We start from the raw sequence: 19,979 nt of genomic DNA on the forward strand, positions 1-19,979 counted from the left end.
ATCATTAGTGACAGCCCTAGATTAATGTTTAAGTTACAATGACCTACAACATAAACAAGACAACTACCGGTATCATTACACTTACTTGGAGATTTGACGGGGGTGGGGGAGGAATGTTTGTATTTGACCTATTACTGGTTTGTCCAGTTCCCTTCTTAAAACATGTTTTATCAACATCCAACAACATGATCAAAACAGAGATAGTCTTATCAGTTTTAGTTTCTCCTTCACGTTTTAGTTGAAACTTTCACAATGGAAAGAAGCCATTTTATGAAATGCAATCATTTTCATGAAATTTTTTTTTTAAATCTGCAGTAAAGACACTAAAAAAGGACTGAGAGAAGAATTGATCACTGAGAAGGATTAATTATTATTTCAAGCAATATATTTTATTTGGATTTTACAATGGCAGACGGTAAGAGACATCAAATGAAGCATTTTCAAGAAAAAATTGTAGGATGTGGTGATTCTTCTTTCTCTTCTTTTGTAATCAAACGCTTTAAAATGATTTTCATGAAAATTAATTACAAATATAAATATAATGTTTAGTAGATAATTAGTTACAACATTTATTATATATCAATACTTTGTCATCCTCTTCCTGCTTTTGTTTTACAGAATTGCGGTTAGTGTTATTAGGAGGATATCGGAGTGGTAAGAGTAATGTGGCACACTCCTTTTTAAATGTTAAATGTGAATCTGATCAAATGACCACACAGTGTGTGAAGATGGAAGGAAACATTCAAGGCAGGAAAATCCTTCTTGTGGACACCCCAGGCTGGTGGAAGTGTTTTCAGTTATGTGACACCCCAGAGCGCCTGAAAGCGGAGCTTATTAGGAGCACCAGTATCTGTCCACCGGGACCTCATGTTTTCCTCCTGGTGATAGAGGTTGATTTTGCTTTCTCAGAGAAGCACGGGAAAGCAGCCGAGGGTCACATGCAGTTCATTAGTGAAGACACCTGGGATCAAACCATTATAGTCTTCACAAAACTCAAACATTTGGGTGACAAAACTATAGAGCAATATGTAGAATGTGAAGGGGAAAACTTGAACAAGCTTACTCAAAAATGTGGAAACAGATATGTTGGTTTTGACACTGACCTGGATAGAGATGGTTCCCAGGCGAAAGAGCTATTTAGGCAGATAGAGAAACTTGTTGCTGAAAACAATGGCTGTTTTTTTAAAGCTGATGCAAGAAGGCTGATGGATTTGGAGATTAAAATAAAAAATGTGGAAGAGAGAGCAACTGCCAGAGCACAACAAGTTTTGGAGAAGAAAAGAAAACTGGAAGAAATAAAAAGTGATGCCGGTCAGTCTCCAATTTTAATTTGTTGTTATTTTACTCAGTATAACCATAAATTGCATTTTATAAAAATGATCAATTGTTGTTTACATTGCAATCAGCTGTAGCCTACAACATAGACAAATACAGTATACTAAAGTCTCTAAATGAAACAAGTGAAAAATAAAATTATATTTTAATAGATTATTATTATAATATATTTATAAATATAAAATAATATATAATATTATGAATAATATTTATTTATAAATAATATAAATATTTCACAATTCTATATATTTTAAATATATTATAAAATACATATTTCAACAGAAGCAGAGCATGATGTTACACCTCTGAATATTGTGCTGCTCGGCTGGGTCCTGTCAGGCAAGACATTAGCTTGCAGTGCCATCTTGGATGATGACATTTCATTTGACAAGACTGTGAAGTGTGTCAGAACATGTGGAGAAGTGAATGGAAGACAGGTCACTGTGGTGGACACACCAAGCTTTTGGAAATTTCTTCCGTATCAACTGAACGCAGATTCAGTGAATACTGAGATCTTGAAGGCAATGGATTCTTCCCCCCATGCAATCCTCTTGGTGATACCGGCAGACACATCGTTTTCAGAAGAGCAGATGGAAGTCATATTAGAGAACATGAGACCACTTGGTGAAAAGGTCTGGAGGCAAACCATGGTGCTCTTCACATGGGGAGGATCATTGGGAAACAAACCTATTGAGTACCACATTGAAAGTGAAGGTGACGCCCTTGTGGGACTCGTCGAGATGTGCGGGAACCGATATCATGTGTTTGAGAGCATGAGAGAAGATCGCACCCAAGTAAATCAGTTACTGGAGAAGATTGAGGAAATGATCATGGAAAGTGCTCTGCTGGAAAGTGATGATGAACATCAGAGGAAGAAAAAGAAGTATCAAGAAAGAGAAACCCTATCTGAGTGGCTTCGAGTTGAGGATATCAAAAAATTACTTAATGAAGAATGGGAGAGGAGTGATGCTGTGATGAAAGAGATGTTGAAAACAATGAGCCCACAAAGATTTGTCAGAAGTGGAAGAAGTTTAGATTTACCTCTGAATTGTATGTGTAATTTTTTGCAATACATTTATTTTGATCTCAGTGGCTTTTACTCACTTTAATTGCCTCATTATGCTTTTGCTTGCAGTAAGTGGAAAAGTAATAAATACAGAATTATTTATCAACAAACACCAGCTGAAAGATGCACTTGAGAGGGAATGGAATCGTCGGGAAGCAGTAGACACGGCTAGGATCCACTATAAACTAAAATGCCTTGATGCCAGTGGTAAGTACAGAAAAAATTATACAATTCACTAATTTGAAAGTTTGGCTGAGAGTGGCTGGTAGCTAATAAAGTTCTGTGCTGCCAACAAACAGATTGCAAATTGAACTGCCGAGTCACGTACTTAAGTTTCTTATGAAAAACTGTCAAAAATGTCAGATAACCAAAGCCTTGTTTTATTTCCTTATAGCAGAGATGTCCTCATGTGCAGATGAAAAGGACATAAAGATGTCTTTGGCTAAGGTGCATGACTGGTGTCAGAGGCTTCCTTCATCAGACTATGGAAGTGTTTCCAGCTATGAAGAACATGACAAGACTGAACAGGATAGAGATTAATCATGAAGACAATCTGAAAATGCATGTTTAAATGTTCAAATTTTTGTCATGCAGTTATCATCATAGAATGCATGTCATTTTCATACAAACAGATTGTACTTTTTATTATCTTTCACTTCATTGATCCATTAATCTGCTTTAACAAACACTAGCTGGGTGCACACTGTGCGATTTTGGCCGCGATTTGGCCGTCTGGTCTGAGACAAATTTTGCAAATCTTTAAAGAATCCTCTTATCCTAGGCTAAAATCTGAAGTCTTTGAACGTTAGTTTGACATGTTCCACAGCCGATTAATGACCGTTGCGATAAAATTTGACCTCCAACGAAATTCTGGCAGTGTCAGAAGATTTGACTCGCAGTCCTGCAGTGTGACTTCTCCTTCAATGGCCGTCAAATTGTCTTCGTTTTTCAAGACAAGCTGTGACCTAAATTAACATTAGAGATTTCTTTGTAGCCACTATTTCAATCCCGCGTGTAATGCAGCTCTCTGTCACTGAACGTGTCATTGGTTAATGATGTAAAACTCCAGGGCAAGTTTTCTTGCGTGAGTCCGTTTTTAACGCATCTTGACTGTCGTACAGTCTGACATTAATGACAACTGAGATCTTATAGTGTGGCATGGCTTACAGCGATGATCACATACAGTCTGTGTCCTAACTACACGAGACGCGACGCGCGTTAAAAGGTATATTTTCCATGTTAATCAGAGTTTTTGTCCTAACCAGCCACGACGGCGACACGCGACGATTCTATTTTAGAAACGGTTTCTATTTTTCTGCAACGTCGCGGCTGGAACAACAAACACAAAGTGTGGCAATGATAATCTCAGGGACTGTTTATGTGCTTAATTTAATGTTAAAAGCATCCAATGTGACTTTGAAAATGATCATTTATATCATTATCATTTGTAAACGCAATAATGGATAATTCACCTCAGATCTTGAAAATGAACAAATGGCAACAAGAACGTTCAAACTGTGAACAAACAAGTGTATTATTTGACAATGATTGTTTTAGTAACTCAGTAGCCTATGCATTTTTAATAATGTTTAAATGGTGTACTATTTGTGAATTTGATTATGTAGCCTACTTATCCATTTTCTTGCGATTGCCATCAAGATTAATCTCTGGTGCTGTGCACTTGCCGCGAGAGCCCGCCCACACGCTGTTCTGATTGGCTGTGAGTTTTGATTGATTTCGAGGCATCTCGCAGTGGCGTTGTGTCTAGTGTGGACAGACAACTTATTTGTCGCTGTAATCTTATCCCATCGCATCTGGTTAATAAATTGCACAGTGTGCATCCGGCTTAAGGCCCGGTATCACAAACATTACCCAGCTAGCAAAAAGTCTTTTATTAGACGTTGAATAGACGTAAATCTTCAACGTCTAATTACGACTTTTCAACATTGAAAATAGGTCGATCTTCAACATCTTGATGGAATATGTAAAACTCTTTAAATTTATTTGAGATAATAATGAACATGGTTTGGTAGCTTGTTTTTCTCTGTTATTTTAGCATGTATAACAGACTTACCTTGTCTTAGATTATCAGTTGAAAACATGTGGTATCTTCCATGATCAGTTAAAAACACGTAGTCAAACAGTCCGGCTGAAACTACTAAGTTGAAATCACGTCATAAACCAGTCCAAGGCGGATCGACTTATTTTCAACCATATTTCAACTTATTTAGGCCTTAAGGTTCAATTAGGTTCAATTAGGACATTTAAAGGGGTGGTTGATTATGATTTCACTTTTCTAACTTTAGTTAGTATGTAGGCTAATGTTGCTGTTTGAGAATAAACAACATCTGCAAAGTTACAACGCTCAAAGTACAAAAGCAAAGGGAGATATTTTCTTTTAAAGAAATTGCTTTTTAAGGACTAAATGGCTGGTAGGGACTACAGGACATTCCTCCCGGGTTAGTGACATCACTAACCCTAAACTTTACTTAAACCCTCATGACAGAATATGCTAATCAATGACTAGAAGATAACTACACATAAGCCACATAAATTCATCAACTAACCATTCAGAAATGTTGTCTACATGTTGTCACTTCTTCTTGAGTCTCTCTGACTCCAATTTGAATATAAAAGGTTAAAAGTTTTAGAAATTTTCAGGACACAAGCTGTTGTAGCTCCGCCCCCTGTGCTGGGAGCAGCAGCTCATTTGCATTTAAAGGGACAGACACAAAAACAGTGTGTCTCCCCCCCACCCCCCAAAAAAATGTCATTGCAAGTTGCTTAAAGTTAAAACAGCTCAAACATACAATTTAGTCTGTGACTGACTAGACTTGAGCCTTGTCTGTGAAACTGGGCGTAAGTATTTCTATACAGCACACAAAAGGTATTCAAACTAAAATTTGGATGAACTCCGTTTACATATGTACAGTAATTGATGCTTTTGGAATATCAATATTAATAATACATGTTTATAAAAAGGCAAATCATTTTGTGAAGATAAATGTCAAATCATCTGTTAGATCATGTGATCTGTCGGCTTGTAGTTCACTTCACTGTATTCAGATGTTTTCACTGTATTCAGTCTGTTGTTTGATCTTCTGGCTGGAGGGACGGAGGCAAAACTCACAGCTGCATAATTCACATCTGAATCTCCAATCTGTTAAAAAAATTGCATGGGTAATTTTTTTCTTTTCTACTTGAGAAGCAAATTACATTTGTAATTAAAGTAGTACATTAGAAAATTGATTTTGTATTTTTGAAAATTACCTCACATGACGGAGATGCTAGATTTGTAGATCCTTCGAAATTTGCAGAAAATTATAGTTAAACTTTGACATACATATTTGTGATTGAATATTTAAAGAGTTTGTACAACATATTTGTATATTAGACTGTATACGACTTTTTCTGGATCAACAGCCTATTCAATTAAACTCTTAACGCTTAACTGATGGAAAGTGTGGGTGGAATTTTACCTCTATGCCTGTTTCCCCAGCGTTTGCAGTGAACAACAAGGAGTGTGACAATTACTATCACAAAAACAACATTGGAGGATATCAAGAAAAGTAACACAGGATCCCATACTTTTTGATTGTTGCTGTCTGAAATGGAGAAAAAGATCCAAAAATAATTTAATAAAGCACATTCTGCTCATAGTAAAATTTGTTATTAGAATACTGTGAATATACATTAGAACTGCTAGCTATGTGTTGTGAATATACTTTTCCATGACTTGAAACTGTATACAGTGGCCCAAACAAATATTTTAACACTTATTCTTAAAAATAAATGAATGGCTTTGCATTAGATAACAAAGTGTCAAACCAAGTAGGACTCGTTTTAAAGAAAGATAGTGCAAGCACACTTTTCAAGCAAAACATTTTCACAAAAACATTTAGATTATGATAACTTGAAGAGAACTGACTTCACACATTTACTAAAAAAAAACATCTTGTGAATCATTGGTGAAACTTTGCTGTTTTTGTTTTCAGAATCCACTTGGTTGGATATTTTGTTGTGTAATGCAATGAAATTCTTGCTATTTTAAGCGTGGCTTAAGGATGCAAATACTTTTTAGGGTCACTGTTGTGACAGTCACCAAAGCAGGTTAACTAAAGTCATAGTAATTTAATGAATAATTACCGTTATTCTTAAAAGTGGTTCCATTCACAACTGGTGTCTCCCCACATGCCACATTAATGTCTTTAGATTCAGTTCCTTTGAAATAGCAAATAAACATGTCAAGACTCTTTTGGTTTTAAACAAGGACTGTTAAATTGTTAAAGTAGTTTACTCCATCACAAAATCTTTAAAACACTAGCAAACTGAATCTAGTTTACCTTTTAGCATCAGATATGTTCCGGAGATAAATTCTATTAAATTCAAGAACACCGTCCCACAATAGTATATTCCGATGTCCTCCTTGGTCATAGCTGTGATGTTCAGATGAAAAGATCCTTTGCTTGCTGAAATATTGAATCTCCCATTTTTAAATTCATCCTTAAATTTGATATCATCCCAAAAATTGTATGCAATAGGCCGAGGGATCTGCCCAATGCTCTGTTTATACCAAACCATTGTGTTGCCAAAACTTTTTTTCGAGAAGCATTTGATGGTAACATCATCTCCCAGCTGGAATGTTTGTAACAAGACATTTTCACCACTGTGATCAGGTCGGACTCCAACTAAAACAGAACAGTGAGGTTTCATTTAAACACTAAATATATGCATAGCATACATGGAACTGACTAATAAATACATATACATTTAGACAGTGGAAAGAAGGGGAAAAAAGCTACTTACGAGCCCAAAAGATCAAAATGGCCCAAACGATCATGTTTGAAGCAACGGATGTGTGAAAATGCTCTTTAGAAGACTTGCATGTGATGTGATTGGTCACTTTCAAACCAAGACTTGAAAGAGTGTGATTGGTTGAAATCAACCTGGTGTATTTTACCCCACTCCCAAATTGGAGCAAAAGTGTTAGTTAAGATATGAGGTGAGGATCAATGCCTTTGTCACTATATTCTCTGCAGAAATAATCTGGTTTTGTTGAGCTAAATTGCTCTGCTCCTGGCCGAATTTACATTGAAATATACACAAACAAATGTGAAGGTATGTTACAAGTCAGTGGTAAATCCCACAGAGAGACAAAAGTGCTCAAAAGAGCCGCTTTAATTCCCAACAAATGACATCAAAGGGCCAAAAAAAAGGAAAGACTGGATAAAAAAAGTGAATTTAACTAGGCATGTGTTCATGTGTGGGTAATATCAAAATCTTCTCCAAGACAAGTATATGAGCAGACCTGGAATCAAGTGAGTCCAAAAATGAAAACTGCAGTGAAAATCCTATATCTGTCCGTCCGTCTGTCCACCCATCGATGTTATATATTGTTGATCTCTACCTTTAAGATAAATCAAAGACTCCACACAATGAATACAAAAAGCACATACAATATGTGAACTTGTCACAAATCTTTTTTTTTGTTTTGTTTTTTTTTCTTTTTTTTTGTTTGTTTTGTTTTGTTTTGATGAAGTGCTGCATTGTGTGAAAACAGTTTGTGGTTTTCTTGTTTTTCTAAAGATGGCTATCAGAAACGACCACCAACCACATCAGCACCATATATAGTACTCATAGAGAAACAGGTCACAGCAGGACGGACAAACATCCTGTGTGCACATGTGAGTAAAAGTGCAAGCGCAATTCTTAAATCATAGGTATGACTGCCTGAAGTGTTTCACGACCACAGTGTTAATTCATCGGAAAAGTACGAATGCAGGAGACCATTTCATATTCAAGTGTGCATGAGTGGGTGTTTGAGGCAACCACATATTACACATGTGACTGTGGAGCAAAACTGTTACCTTTTGGAAAAAATAAAATAAAAATAGATCACTAGATGAGACTATAGAAATTAGGTAATATTTTCTTCACCACTTTACATTGAGTATGTCATTATACACAAGAGAACATTATAGATGAGAATCCACATATCAGGCACTATCAGAGGTTTTATTTGGGTCATCTATTGAGCAATAAATCCAAGCAAACCTACTCCAACTTTGACTACACTAGTGTTGATGAATAATATGCTGTTATACAGGACACTTTCTGCTATTCAACTATTTGGAGAGTTGTTTATATATAATAACATTAACATAATATTATATATATATATATATATATACACACACACACACAAATTATGCCAACTTCTTGGTGTTATTTAAAATGAATGAATTGATTGTCCTGTTCTGTAAAATTAATAAAATCTCAAATAAACTCAACCAAAAGAGTACATTTTAAAAAAAAAATTATAAAGTTTAATAAAACAACAAAGTTAAAAAATATAAAAATATTTTTAGACCTTCCTGATAATTATTATAAAATTTGACTTTATGCTATAAAACAATTGTTTTAATTTTTTGTAGCTTTAGCTCCCTCTTGAGGATGGATCCAGCTGATAAATACAATAACCAACAATACAGAGAGTGCATTAAAGGGTTAGTTCACCCAAAAATTAAAATTCTGTCAGTAATCACTCACCCTCATGTTGTTCCAACCTCGTAAGACTTTCGTTCATCTTCCGAACACAAATTAAGATATTTTTGATCAAATCTGAGAGCTGGCTCACTCCTCCACAGGCTTATATGGGATCGAAACTTGCCGGCCCAGAAAAGTTAGTAAAGACATCGTTAAAATAGTCCAAGTGACTACAGTGGCTCAACCACAAGTTTATCAAGCGACGAGAATACTTTTTGTGCGCAAAAAACATTTTCATCTGTGTGGCCCTGAATGAATTCACGTAGCGTAATAGGGTTGTACGTCACCACCTAGGCTCACTATTTGCTGACGCTGGTCATGTGTGTGATGCGTGTGACGTAGAGCACAGAAGCGCTGCACTGTTACACTACGTGAACTCATTCACCCTTTAAAAGGGATAGTTCACCCAAAAATGAAAATTCTGTCATCATTTACTCACCCTCATTTCATTCCAAACCCGTAAGACTTTCGTTTTATTAAAATTAAAATGTCAAAATAGCATTAAATGCTACAGACTAGGGCTGGGACAACACGCCGAGGTCATCGATGACGTCGACGCAAAAAATACGTCGACGCAAAATATGCGCGTCGATTCGTCGACCTGTTTTCATTTCTCTAATAAACGTTTGCAAATTACTTCACAGTAGTACTTCACAACCTTATGTGTGCTGATACGCGATGGCCGGACCATCATTCTATCCAACGTTATATAACCAATCCAGGGGTTCACTTTCAAGGGAACTCGCGTTGCGTCGAAATTGACGCTATGGGGAACGCTTTGCGTGATGACGTCTTGAAGCACATGTAAAATCAGTCCAATGGTGTGGCGGAACGTCAGAGGCGGGTGACGTCACGTACCAGGAAGCTATAAAAGCCAGCCCGAAACAGAAAACGAAAGCTTTCTGAGTCTTCAGTTGCGCTCTGTGTGAAATCTGTCCCTGTTATTTGGTGTTGTCTGTCTATATTATATTATTATATTTATATATTCAGTATGGCGAGTAAGCAGCAGCAGTTTAGAGTGTGTGTTCACCCCTGCCCGCGTTATTTAACGAGTGGGGACACTCACACTCTTTGTGTTGTTTGTTTGGGTGAAGAGCATGCCCAGTCAGCACTCGAGGGTGCTGGCTGTGAGCATTGCGATGCGCTTCCTATGCGTACGCTCAGATCCCGCCTGGCTTTATTTAACCAGGATCGCGTTCCCCAGGGCTCTGGTCCCGCCGCTGCCGAGGCACGGCGTCGATCACAGACCTGGGGTACACAAATGGATCTATCAGTGGATGTTGAGATGGGCTCTGCCTTATCTCAGCCTCTTTCTGATAGATCCAGTGCCTCTCATCAGGGTGTGGAAGCACGCGTTGCGGTTTCTTCCCCCCCGATGGAGGCACCAATACTGCAATTGTCCAGCTCTGAGGAGTTGGACGTTGTTAGTATTGTCGCTGAGTCTGAGGATTCGCCACCTCAGTCTCATGCGTTTGAAGAATTGCTCGATGTTGTTACGAGAGCTGTCGAGCGATTATCTGTTGAGTGGCCAGAGGATCGGCAGGGCGCTCGTTCGAAAAGCAAACTCGACGAGCGTTTCCTGCCATCTCGTGCACAGCCTCAGCGCAGAAGCCTTCCGTTTTTGTATTGGTATTGGTTCCGAAACTGTGTCTGAATTACGTAGAGCCACAGATTTGTCTCTCAGGGCCACCAAGGAGACGGCTAAATCCATCGGCCGTTCTATGGCAGCCCTGGTGGCCACTGAGAGGCATCTGTGGCTCAATTTAAGTGATATAAAGGACAAAGAGAAACATGTTCTTTTAGATGCACCGGTTTCCACTGAAGGTTTATTTGGAGATGCAGTTAATAGTGCTGTAGCTAAATCTCAAGAAGCTTCAAAACAGGCAGCTGCACTTCAGAAACTTCTCCCCCGCCGTTCTTTCATTGAGGCTGCTGAGCGGGAGCAGCCTCACTCCTCTAAAAAGAGCGCTGAGCACCGTGCCACTCAGAAACAGAGCGTTTCCTCCCGTGCTCCCCCACAAAAATCTCGGGGACACGGAGGGCGCTATCAAACCCAGCAGTCTTCGAGGGGTAAAACGGATCTGCGGACCGTTATTACCGCCAAGAAGGCTGCTGGGAAAAAGTCCTGATGTCTGAGGGCTCAGGACAAATGAGGGTAGTCCCCCCCGAAGCAGAGCGGCCAACACCTCTTTTTACGGTGCCCGTCTCTCTTCGGTGCCCTCAGGGGACCGATCTGCTAACCCTGCCGCCTCCGGTGTTTCAGGGCGCAGCGGTCTCCGGCGAGCACATATCTCAAGGACCACCCGGAAACGTAGTGGCCTCGGGATGCCCGCCCCCTCTGAGGAGGGTGTTAGAGCAGTCTGTTCAGTCGTTCCCTGCCGGTGCGCCGTTACAGGGCGACGAACCGACTACTCAACAGCAGGAGAAAAATACGGTGCCCGTCTCTCGTCGGTGCCCTCAGGGGACCGGTCTGCCAACCCTGCCGCCTCTGGTGTTTCAGGGCGCAGCGGTCTCCGGCGAGCACATATCTCAAGGACCACCCGGAAACGTAGTGGCCTCGGGATGCCCGCCCCCTCTGAGGAGGGTGTTAGAGCAGTCTGTTCAGTCGTTCCAAGTATAAGTGGATCTGTTTGCGTCTCGAGAGACGTCTCACTGTCCACTTTGGTTCTCCCTCATGCATCCAGCTCCTCTGGGACTGGATGCTATGGTACAGACGTGGCCGAGGCTACGTCTGTACGCCTTTCCCCCAGTTGCTCTGCTCCCGGGAGTTCTGGAGAGAGTTCGCAGGGACCGGGTTTGCCTGCTTCTTATAGCCCCGCGCTGGCCGGGCAGAGTATGGTTTCCCGATCTTGTGTCCCTCCTCGACGGGCATCCTCTGGAGCTACCCGTCAGGAGGGACCTTCTGTCCCAAGCAGGGGGCTCGATTTTTCACCCCCGACCGGAACTGTGGAACCTGTGGGCTTGGCCTCTGAGGGGGCCCAGCTCATAGAGTCAGGTCTCTCAACTGAGGTTGTTGAGACCATTCTACAGTCCAGAGCTCCCTCCACGAGGAAACTTTATGCCCTGAACTGGAGAGTATTCACCTCTTTGTGTAGTGACCGTCGGTTGGATCCAGTCAACTGCCCAATTGGTACAGTTCTGGAGTTCCTGCAGGACCGGTTCACTGCAGGTCTGACCCCGTCCACTTTAAAGGTTTATGTGGCGGCCGTAGGTGCTTACCACAGTCCTTTGGGTGGAATGTCTGTGGGGAAAGACCCTTTGGTATCTCGTTTCCCTCGTGGCACTTGGAGGCCTTCTGTCCTCCTCCCTTTCGAAATCGGACCAGGAGGCGAATAATTTGCTTTGCCCTGTTCGGGCGTTAGACGCATATGTCCACAGAGCTGCCCTGTGGCGGAAAAGCGATCAATTGTTTGTATGCTTTGGGTCCACAAACATGGGAGGTCCAGTGTCTAAGCAAAGGATGAGCAAGTGGGTGGTTGAGACTATCTCACTTGCTTATGAGGCGGCTGGGCAGCCTTCTCCTTGGGCTGTCCGGTCGCACTCTACTGGGAGTATGGCGGCCTCTAAGGCCCTTATATCAGGAGTATCTTTGCAGGACGTTTGTGATGCGGCAGGCTGGTCCTCACCGCACACCTTCGTCAGGTGCTACTCTTTAGACCTAGACTCTACTCCAGGGTCTCAGGTTTTGTCTTCCTAGTGCTGCTCACTTGATTTCACACAGGACAGACATTTGTAGCTATGGTGGCGTTGGTATAGACGTTCCCCATAGCGTCAATTTCGACGCAACGCGAGTTCCCTTGAAAGGGAACGCCTCGGTTACGACTGTAACCTCGGTTCCCTGAAGAGGGAACGAGCGTTGCGTCGCCTTGCCATATCTCCTTCATGCCTGTCAGCACGACTTCAGACTCTACGAAGCTTTCGTTTTCTGTTTCGGGCTGGCTTTTATAGCTTCCTGGTACGTGACGTCACCCGCCTCTGACGTTCCGCCACACCATTGGACTGATTTTATATGTGCTTCAAGACGTCATCACGCAAAGCATTCCCCATAGCGTCAATTTCGACGCAACGCTCGTTCCCTCTTCAGGGAACCGAGGTTACAGTCGTAACCGAGGCGTTTTCCTGCATTGAATTTTTTTCCTGCATTTTTTTTGGGTGGCTGCCAAAGCCTTATTTGATCGGTGAGTGATGTAGAATAGAATGACTGACTGTGCTTTACAGGGCACATATAAGTACGAGAGAGAGCCCCGGCCGCGCGCGCGCGCACTCACCGTCTTCAAACAACACGAGCGCTGTCTTGCTCTCTCTCTCCCTCGTGCATAGTAATCAAAATCATTAGACACAATAGAAAAAGGGCGGAAGACCAAAGTTTCACGTGGAGCATTCTGAGATTTTTTTCTCTTGAATTACCACGGAGTGTGAATTGTGGTAAAAAAAATAAACTGCCAGGATAATCACACAACGCTTGCCGTAGGCTACAGGTCCACTAATGACACGTCCGAATAGCGAACTAATGACTCATTTGAACCGATTCACTTTAATTAATGGTTAAAACAACTGATCTGTCCAACACTGAACTCACGAGACGTCTGAATCGGTGTATAACAAATCGGTAACACTTTACAATAATGTTCCATTTATTAAATTCAAGTTAAGTACTTTTTTTATTATTATTTTTTTTTTTTTAAGAAAAAGGTGAGTGGCAGAGTGTATTACTATACGTTGTTGTTATTTTTATGTGAATGAAGAATTAAAAGATGCACTTTTTTCAGTAAGCTAGGACTATGTGTTTTCAACATAAATGTTCAATTCTGTTGGTTCAGGAAGGACGCCATGACAGGCTGTTGGCTCCCACTGTTAATTTTTATTTATTTTTTGTTGGAAAAGCACTCTCTGTATTAGCTTAAAGCCCTCAAGTTTACATTGGTTACTGTATTCTTTCAATTGCTCTAAACAAGTATTTTGGGTGACCTTTTTATTTTTTTATTGAATGCTAGACATCAAGTTGTTGTTATTTTCATCTGAAAGAAGAACTTTTTTTCAGTAAGCTAGGCCCTATGTGTTCAGTAAGCTTGTTTCAGTAAGCTACTGTATGTGTTTTCAAGGCTTTAAGGTTTTATTGAATGCTACCTCTGACTAAGAATGCATTACTATGCACTTGTATAGTCTTTTATTTTGGAATTTTAAGAGCAATAAACATATATTGCAATGTTAAGGAATTCATGTTTTTTTCATTCAGATATGTAAATTAACATGTATAAATTGCTATTAGTCAATTAATGGGGATTGGGGAGATAATCGATAATCGAATCGAAATCGAATCGGACTGGAAAAATGAATCGTTAGATTAATCGATGCATCGAAAAAAGAATCGCTAGATTAATGGTTTAAAAAAGAATCGTTTATCCCAGCCCTAGTACAGACCAAACAATACTCAGATGAATCAACATGTGGCGTCTGGTACAGTTTGGTTTCACTTTATCAGTTTATTAGTAGTTATCACAATCCTTCCATCACAATTATCACATGATCTTTTTAATTTAAATACAGTTGTTTAATCCAGGTAATTTCAGAGTTCATGGACAACAATGACAAAAACACATGTAGATGGACAAACAAAAGCCAAAAAACAAGGCATTCCTTCTGTATCTTCACAATCTGTACCAGTGAGATCGACTGAAGGACCGCATTCTAACACACACAAGGCAGGAGCACAGTTCTTAAAAGTCTCTGTATTACCATGCATTTTTACATCTTTTTGTGATACATGTTATTTACAGGTTCTGTCCACCGGCTTTCCTCAGTAGCTGCTCTCGTGACCGGTCAAAATGTATAAATTGTTAGTGGCTGAAGGGTTTTCCGTCGGTGTGCTTTGTAAAACAATGTCTCTGTAAACCAAGATTTGAGAAAAATATGTAAGCAAAGGCATCCACAAGAACAAACTCAGATGTTTATTCAAGTTAAAAGGAAAAACTAAGAGAGGAAGTGGAAGAAGAGAGTCAATACCTGTGCGTGCCTAAAACTTTGAACACTCGGCTTTCGTCTGTGATTTCCTGTGTTATCTAAGATGACACATGATGATGGCTTTAAATTCTCTGACTATCTTTAGTCCATAGTAAATGTATCAACTATTAAAATACGCAAATTGTGACGATTTGTATTGATACACAACACATCATAACACTTTACCTCGCAGTTGTGCAGACTCCGTCCTTTAAGCCCATGTTTCCAGAAAGCTAAAACACTTTCTTCTAAACAAACTGTTGAAACATAACACATTAAAACTTATGCCATTTGTTTATAATATTGTAAAAAAGAAAAATCATATGTCAGGTTTGTACCTAAAGTCTCGATAGAGAAGTCAAAATCCAGATCGGACACTAACTCCTTGCTGGGAACACCCTGCATATTGACAATCCTCACTGTTTCTAGAAGATGACAGCAATATTTAGTTTACAATACAAGTATCAGTGTCTGCTTTAATAGTTTATTCACATATAAATCATACATACTTTCCAGTGCAATTAAAACTGTGTCTCTGTCCAACTGTGTCACTTGTACAGCTTTTATTGTATCACTGTCTAAGGAAAGACACAAAGTTCACACATTCACACACTTGTCAACACACACAAGAAGACAAATAGGCCCGCACAAAATATGCATGTTTTTCATATTTCCTTTGCTGATTTCATGCAAGACCAGCAGTCACTCGCTAACCTGGCTGAGGGTTTGGCATGCCATTCAGATGTATAATGTCAAACTTTAGCTGGCACTCATTTTGCTGTTCGGGACTTTCCTGGACGCCCACACAGAGCTGAGGAAGCTCATCTGTCATTAACACCAGCAGCTCAAAGATGGGCAATGGGTCTGGCAAGGGCACGGCAATGTGCTACAATTAGAAAAAAAGTGAGAAAAAAAGGAGAATGCAATGAGAGAATGACTATCAGAAGTTATGTTACAAGATGTTACAAGTTTATTTCCTATTGTTTTACTATATCATAACTGTAAATTCAACTTCAATATAACCAAGATAATTTTTAATTGTATATGCAAGTAAATCTATTAAAGCCTGAAATGCAAAATGGAACCATTTATTAAACCTTAAACAATCAAAAAAGGAGTTTGTTGAGTATTTTATTTATCAGGCTTTTATGGCTTACATAGTATAGCGAGAGTATACGGAGCTAATTCTCAAAGAGGAAAACACACTTGTTTAATTTAGAGGCCCAAACTGACCAAACATATGCAATTTGGTGCAGATGCTTATATTTTTATGAATTAAAGTAAGATTTAATTCTGATAGCTTGTAATATAAATAAATTAAATCTTTATAACAATATAGCAGATAACACATCAAATCACACTGTCACTATATCTCTCAAAAATGTCTTAGTAAGATGATATTTGAATGCTTAGTTTTATCTGCAGTTTTAAATGGAGGCAAAACATATAAAGCAATGCAATACAATGATGGCTGAGACAAATAAAAGTTGATGTTTTTTTGATACTCACATTTTACCATATTTTTCTAAAAATTATGTCAGAAATGACCAAAAAGTTTAATCAGTTCAGCGCTCATCTTGAACTATTACTAACAATTTAAAACGTATTCTTACATACAAATCTGAAAAGATTCCACAGCAAAAAGACGCAAGTACCAGGACCTGGAGGTGGACAGTTTTAGAATTATACTAAAGGGGCTTTTACTTGCTAAAATATAAACTATTCATCAGAAGACAGAAGGCATGTGGAAGTTTGTGTACAACTGGTTTTGCAAAGTTATGATGTTGATAATTTAGAGGCCTTAGATATTAGTGTATCAAATTTTTATAAAAGCTTTGTAGGGTTAAGATTATTACCTTCAGGTGCATGAACTTCTGCAGCGGTTCATACCACAACAACAGAACAAGTCCAGAGGGAACGGCAGCGCATAAGAACGTGCTGTCTGTGTATGGGTTACGAGCTAAGGAAGAAAAATCAAGAAGTGCATTTGAGATTCATGACCTGTCCTCATCATCATTCAGGTTTTTTCCATCTCAGCCAATTACAGGAGGTCAGCGTATACAGGCATCAGTATTTAATGAACAAATATTGATCCAGTCAGTGTGAGGCAGAAAATGGCTCTCACCCACACTGCACTTTCGACAGCCCTTAGTGTCTGGGATCTTCACTGACACAGCAAACTTCCTGTGAAAAGATTATTTTGAGTTCCAAATAAACAATTTATAAGCTGAATCATTAAACTAAAGATGTCAGTCTTCGGTTTATGTGACCTGTGGATGATCCGTTCTGTGAACCGGTTGGTGCCGAGGGACAAGTGACCCTGTTTCCTCTGCAAGTGCCCTCGCTGCTCAAACAGAGCCGTCAGTCGATGAGAGTAGAGTTGAGAGGACTTACCTAACAATAGAATAGAATAGAATAGAATAGAATAGAATAGAATAGAATAGAATAGAACAGAACAGAACAGAAGTTTAAAGACTACAGAGGAGTACATTAACTTTTAAAACAAACATTTCTATTAAAATGTTGTCTTCAGTCTTTAGTCGAGTGGATGTTTAATGTCATTGATTTCAGTGCTAGAGATAACGCATTACCAGTAACACGAGTTACGTAATCAGATTTGAATCAGAAGTTACTTTTTCAAGTAACTTTCGTTTGAGCTGCGCCCTCTACTGTACAGACGTGAATTTGCATTTCCTTCAGCCTGAGGTTTAAAGGCACACTATGCAGTTTCCGTTTTTCTCAAACAGCGACCCCTAGAGTCTCTGTGGAGTACTCGTATTTAACGTTACTGTCGTAAATACCACTGACGCAGAGCCGTCTCTTCACTCATCCGACCGCGCTTTCTTTGTTTTCTTCGTCGACTCTGCCATGATTCACGTCTGAAATGCGTGCTAGTGTCTGCTTTGCTATTGGGATGATTCGCCCTACTACGAGTTCGTTTACCTTCGAAATGATTTCAAAGCTGTTATATTAAGGTACAAATCTTGCATAGTGTACCTTTAATCTTTGCGCTTATGGGGCCCTATTTTAACAATCTAAGCACATGGTCTAAAGCGCAGGGCGCAAGAGCACTTAGGGTGTGTCCGAATCCACTTTTCCTAGTTTAACGACGGTAAAAATGGTCAGCGCGCCCGGCGCATGGCTTAAAAGGGTTGTCCCTATTCTCTCAATGAGTAATGGGTGTGTTTTGGGCGTAACGTGCAATAAACCAATCAGAGTGTCATTTCCCATTCCCTTTAATAGCCAGTTGCGCTCGCGCCATGGCGGATTTGCTATTTACATGGCGGAATTTGGCAGCGGAAAAATTTAACGCTTCTCTAGCGAGGAAATGGATCTGCTCATGCGCGAGGTAAAAGCGCGCAAGCAGACCATCTACGGGACAAGGTGTACGGGCGTTGTGGACCCGCCTATAGGCGCACATTACTAACATGCTCTTTAAATAACAAAAAATAATTTCGCCATTGACTAAAGATCAGGTTTCAGTTGGTCAATGACGCAGTCTATTTCAGTTGCCTCAAAATAGCAACGCGCAAACAATGCGCCTGAACACAAAAGTAACGTAACACATTACTTTCCTTAAAAAGTAACTTAATTAGTTACTTTTTTAGGGAGTAAGGCGATATTGTAACGCATTACTTTTAAAAGTAAAATAGATAATGGCAATATGGTTTTAAGATATTTGGCTAAAAAATGTAGTGACTAAGCAAGGGAAAATTCTTAGAAATTTTAGAAACGCAAAATTAACACAGTTTGTAACTTCTAATACTGGATGGCTGTTACTGCTATCACATCACAACTTCAGAAACCTCAACCATGTAATTATATACTTGTAAATGATACGTACCAGAGATGGACATTAGGACATTGTTCATGACATAAAGCCACGTACATCTCTGTGGAAGCAACTGCGGTGGAAATCAGGAGGTAAAAACATATTAACCATTACAAATGAGATGTTTCTTTTGGGTCAAACACTAAATCATGGTGTTGTCATACACAGCATTACCTTTTCTAAGGTGTCTTCATGCAGCTCATTCAAGTTAAGGATGTAGACACCCTCCTCTGCCCCCAGAATTAAATACTGATCTATGGGGAAATTATTGAGAAACACAATAATATTCTGATTCTATATTACTGACACTGAAAAGCTTTTCAACCTATATTTAAATTAGATTGTATTTTCATTGAAGTAGTAGGATAGACAGAAATATGTACCTCTGGTTTTAGGCAAAACCCATGTCTCTGCACAGTGAATTTTCAGTGGACATCCATTAAAGACTTTGCTAAAACAGGCCCCCATCTATGCAACATGAAGTGTTAAAAATTTTCATAAATACATCAAATATGAAACATGTAACTTTTTCTGTTGTATTCTGTATCTTCAGACATATAGATACCAGGCCTAGAAGTGCATTAATGACAAACTAGTCATTAATTATGTATTATTATGTGTTTTATCACACTGAAATTTAGCAATAGCAAGGTTTAACGCATTTAAAAGGTGGATTAGGTGGTTAAACTTACATAGACTTGGGGAGTGGGAGGAAGTCCGTGAGAATCGGCTCTCTATGAATTAAAGGTTAAAATAACAAGGAACAGCTTCTGAATGATCACTTTTAGTCTGTCAGTAATACTTTTAGTGACTCAACAAAAAAATTAAAACATACGCAATGTGTTTTTGAGCTTTGTCCATGGTGCTGAAACATCTAGCGTTACATTAACACGCAAGATCTGCCTGTTGTAGGCTGGTAGTTCCTTTTCTGTTTTTGTACTGTTTATTTTTGTTGAAGCATGTGACACTGAAGACTGGAGTAATGATGCTGAAAATCAGCTTTGCCATCAAAGGAATAAATTACATTTTAAAATATGCTAAAATAGAAATCTGTTATTTTAAATTGTAATAATATTTCCCAATATTACTATTTTTACTGTATTTTGATCAAATAAATGCAGTCCTGGGGAGCATAAGAGACTTCATTCAAAAACGTCTCAGTCACGTATGTCCAAGATCTGATGCACTAACATCTAAATA

The 19,979-nt window shown here is 39.3% G+C and overlaps 5 protein-coding genes across 6 annotated transcripts in view; 3 read left to right on the forward strand and 2 right to left on the reverse strand.

The window, feature by feature from the left end:
• Positions 1 to 5,856, forward strand: part of LOC309488182 (GTPase IMAP family member 8-like) — a 72,398-nt gene extending 66,542 nt beyond the window's left edge. Inside the window, exon 6 of the transcript XR_014202047.1 lies at positions 5,047 to 5,856. The gene's annotated coding sequence lies outside the window, so the exon portion shown is untranslated. The remainder of the gene's footprint in view (positions 1 to 5,046) is intronic.
• The window catches only part of LOC309488245 (uncharacterized protein), a 30,691-nt gene extending 24,835 nt beyond the window's left edge, over positions 1 to 5,856 (forward strand). The window contains exon 5 of the mRNA XM_082156354.1: positions 3,022 to 5,856. The gene's annotated coding sequence lies outside the window, so the exon portion shown is untranslated. The remainder of the gene's footprint in view (positions 1 to 3,021) is intronic.
• LOC309488217 (GTPase IMAP family member 8-like) lies at positions 259 to 5,856 on the forward strand. 2 transcript variants are annotated; one of them, XM_082156318.1, is made up of 5 exons: positions 259 to 415; positions 619 to 1,311; positions 1,618 to 2,385; positions 2,471 to 2,608; positions 2,796 to 5,856. In XM_082156318.1, exons 1-5 carry the CDS (start codon positions 406 to 408, stop codon positions 2,939 to 2,941), a joined length of 1,755 nt encoding a protein of 584 aa, XP_082012444.1. In that variant the 5' UTR covers positions 259 to 405; the 3' UTR covers positions 2,942 to 5,856. The 2 variants fall into 2 exon arrangements, with proteins under 2 accessions (XP_082012444.1, XP_082012445.1); XM_082156319.1 differs by having other exon boundaries at positions 2,799 to 5,856.
• On the reverse strand, positions 5,421 to 9,192 carry LOC309488468 (uncharacterized protein; the record flags this gene model as incomplete). Its single annotated transcript, XM_082156722.1, has 6 exons — positions 7,208 to 9,192; positions 6,745 to 7,089; positions 6,548 to 6,622; positions 5,881 to 6,006; positions 5,672 to 5,703; positions 5,421 to 5,561 (listed from the first exon to the last, which is right to left on the reverse strand). The coding sequence occupies exons 1-6, from the start codon at positions 7,239 to 7,241 to the stop codon at positions 5,421 to 5,423; spliced, it is 753 nt and encodes a 250-aa protein (XP_082012848.1). The 5' UTR covers positions 7,242 to 9,192.
• Positions 9,193 to 13,598: 4,406 nt separating this feature from the next.
• The window catches only part of map4k2 (mitogen-activated protein kinase kinase kinase kinase 2), a 30,705-nt gene continuing 24,324 nt past the window's right edge, over positions 13,599 to 19,979 (reverse strand). Inside the window, exons 20-32 of the mRNA XM_082156216.1 lie at positions 19,472 to 19,513; positions 19,163 to 19,247; positions 18,954 to 19,033; positions 18,792 to 18,852; positions 17,218 to 17,341; positions 17,073 to 17,131; positions 16,804 to 16,907; positions 15,662 to 15,833; positions 15,457 to 15,525; positions 15,286 to 15,372; positions 15,134 to 15,204; positions 14,951 to 15,006; positions 13,599 to 14,832 (exon numbers count right to left, since the gene is read on the reverse strand). Of these exons, the coding sequence (XP_082012342.1) occupies positions 14,745 to 14,832; positions 14,951 to 15,006; positions 15,134 to 15,204; positions 15,286 to 15,372; positions 15,457 to 15,525; positions 15,662 to 15,833; positions 16,804 to 16,907; positions 17,073 to 17,131; positions 17,218 to 17,341; positions 18,792 to 18,852; positions 18,954 to 19,033; positions 19,163 to 19,247; positions 19,472 to 19,513 (1,098 nt within the window). The 3' untranslated portion in view covers positions 13,599 to 14,744. The remainder of the gene's footprint in view (positions 14,833 to 14,950; positions 15,007 to 15,133; positions 15,205 to 15,285; positions 15,373 to 15,456; positions 15,526 to 15,661; positions 15,834 to 16,803; positions 16,908 to 17,072; positions 17,132 to 17,217; positions 17,342 to 18,791; positions 18,853 to 18,953; positions 19,034 to 19,162; positions 19,248 to 19,471; positions 19,514 to 19,979) is intronic.

Source organism: Leuciscus leuciscus, assembly GCF_965113295.1.
Source record: "Leuciscus leuciscus genome assembly, chromosome: 2".
In the NCBI taxonomy this organism is placed as follows: Eukaryota; Metazoa; Chordata; class Actinopteri; order Cypriniformes; family Leuciscidae; genus Leuciscus; species Leuciscus leuciscus.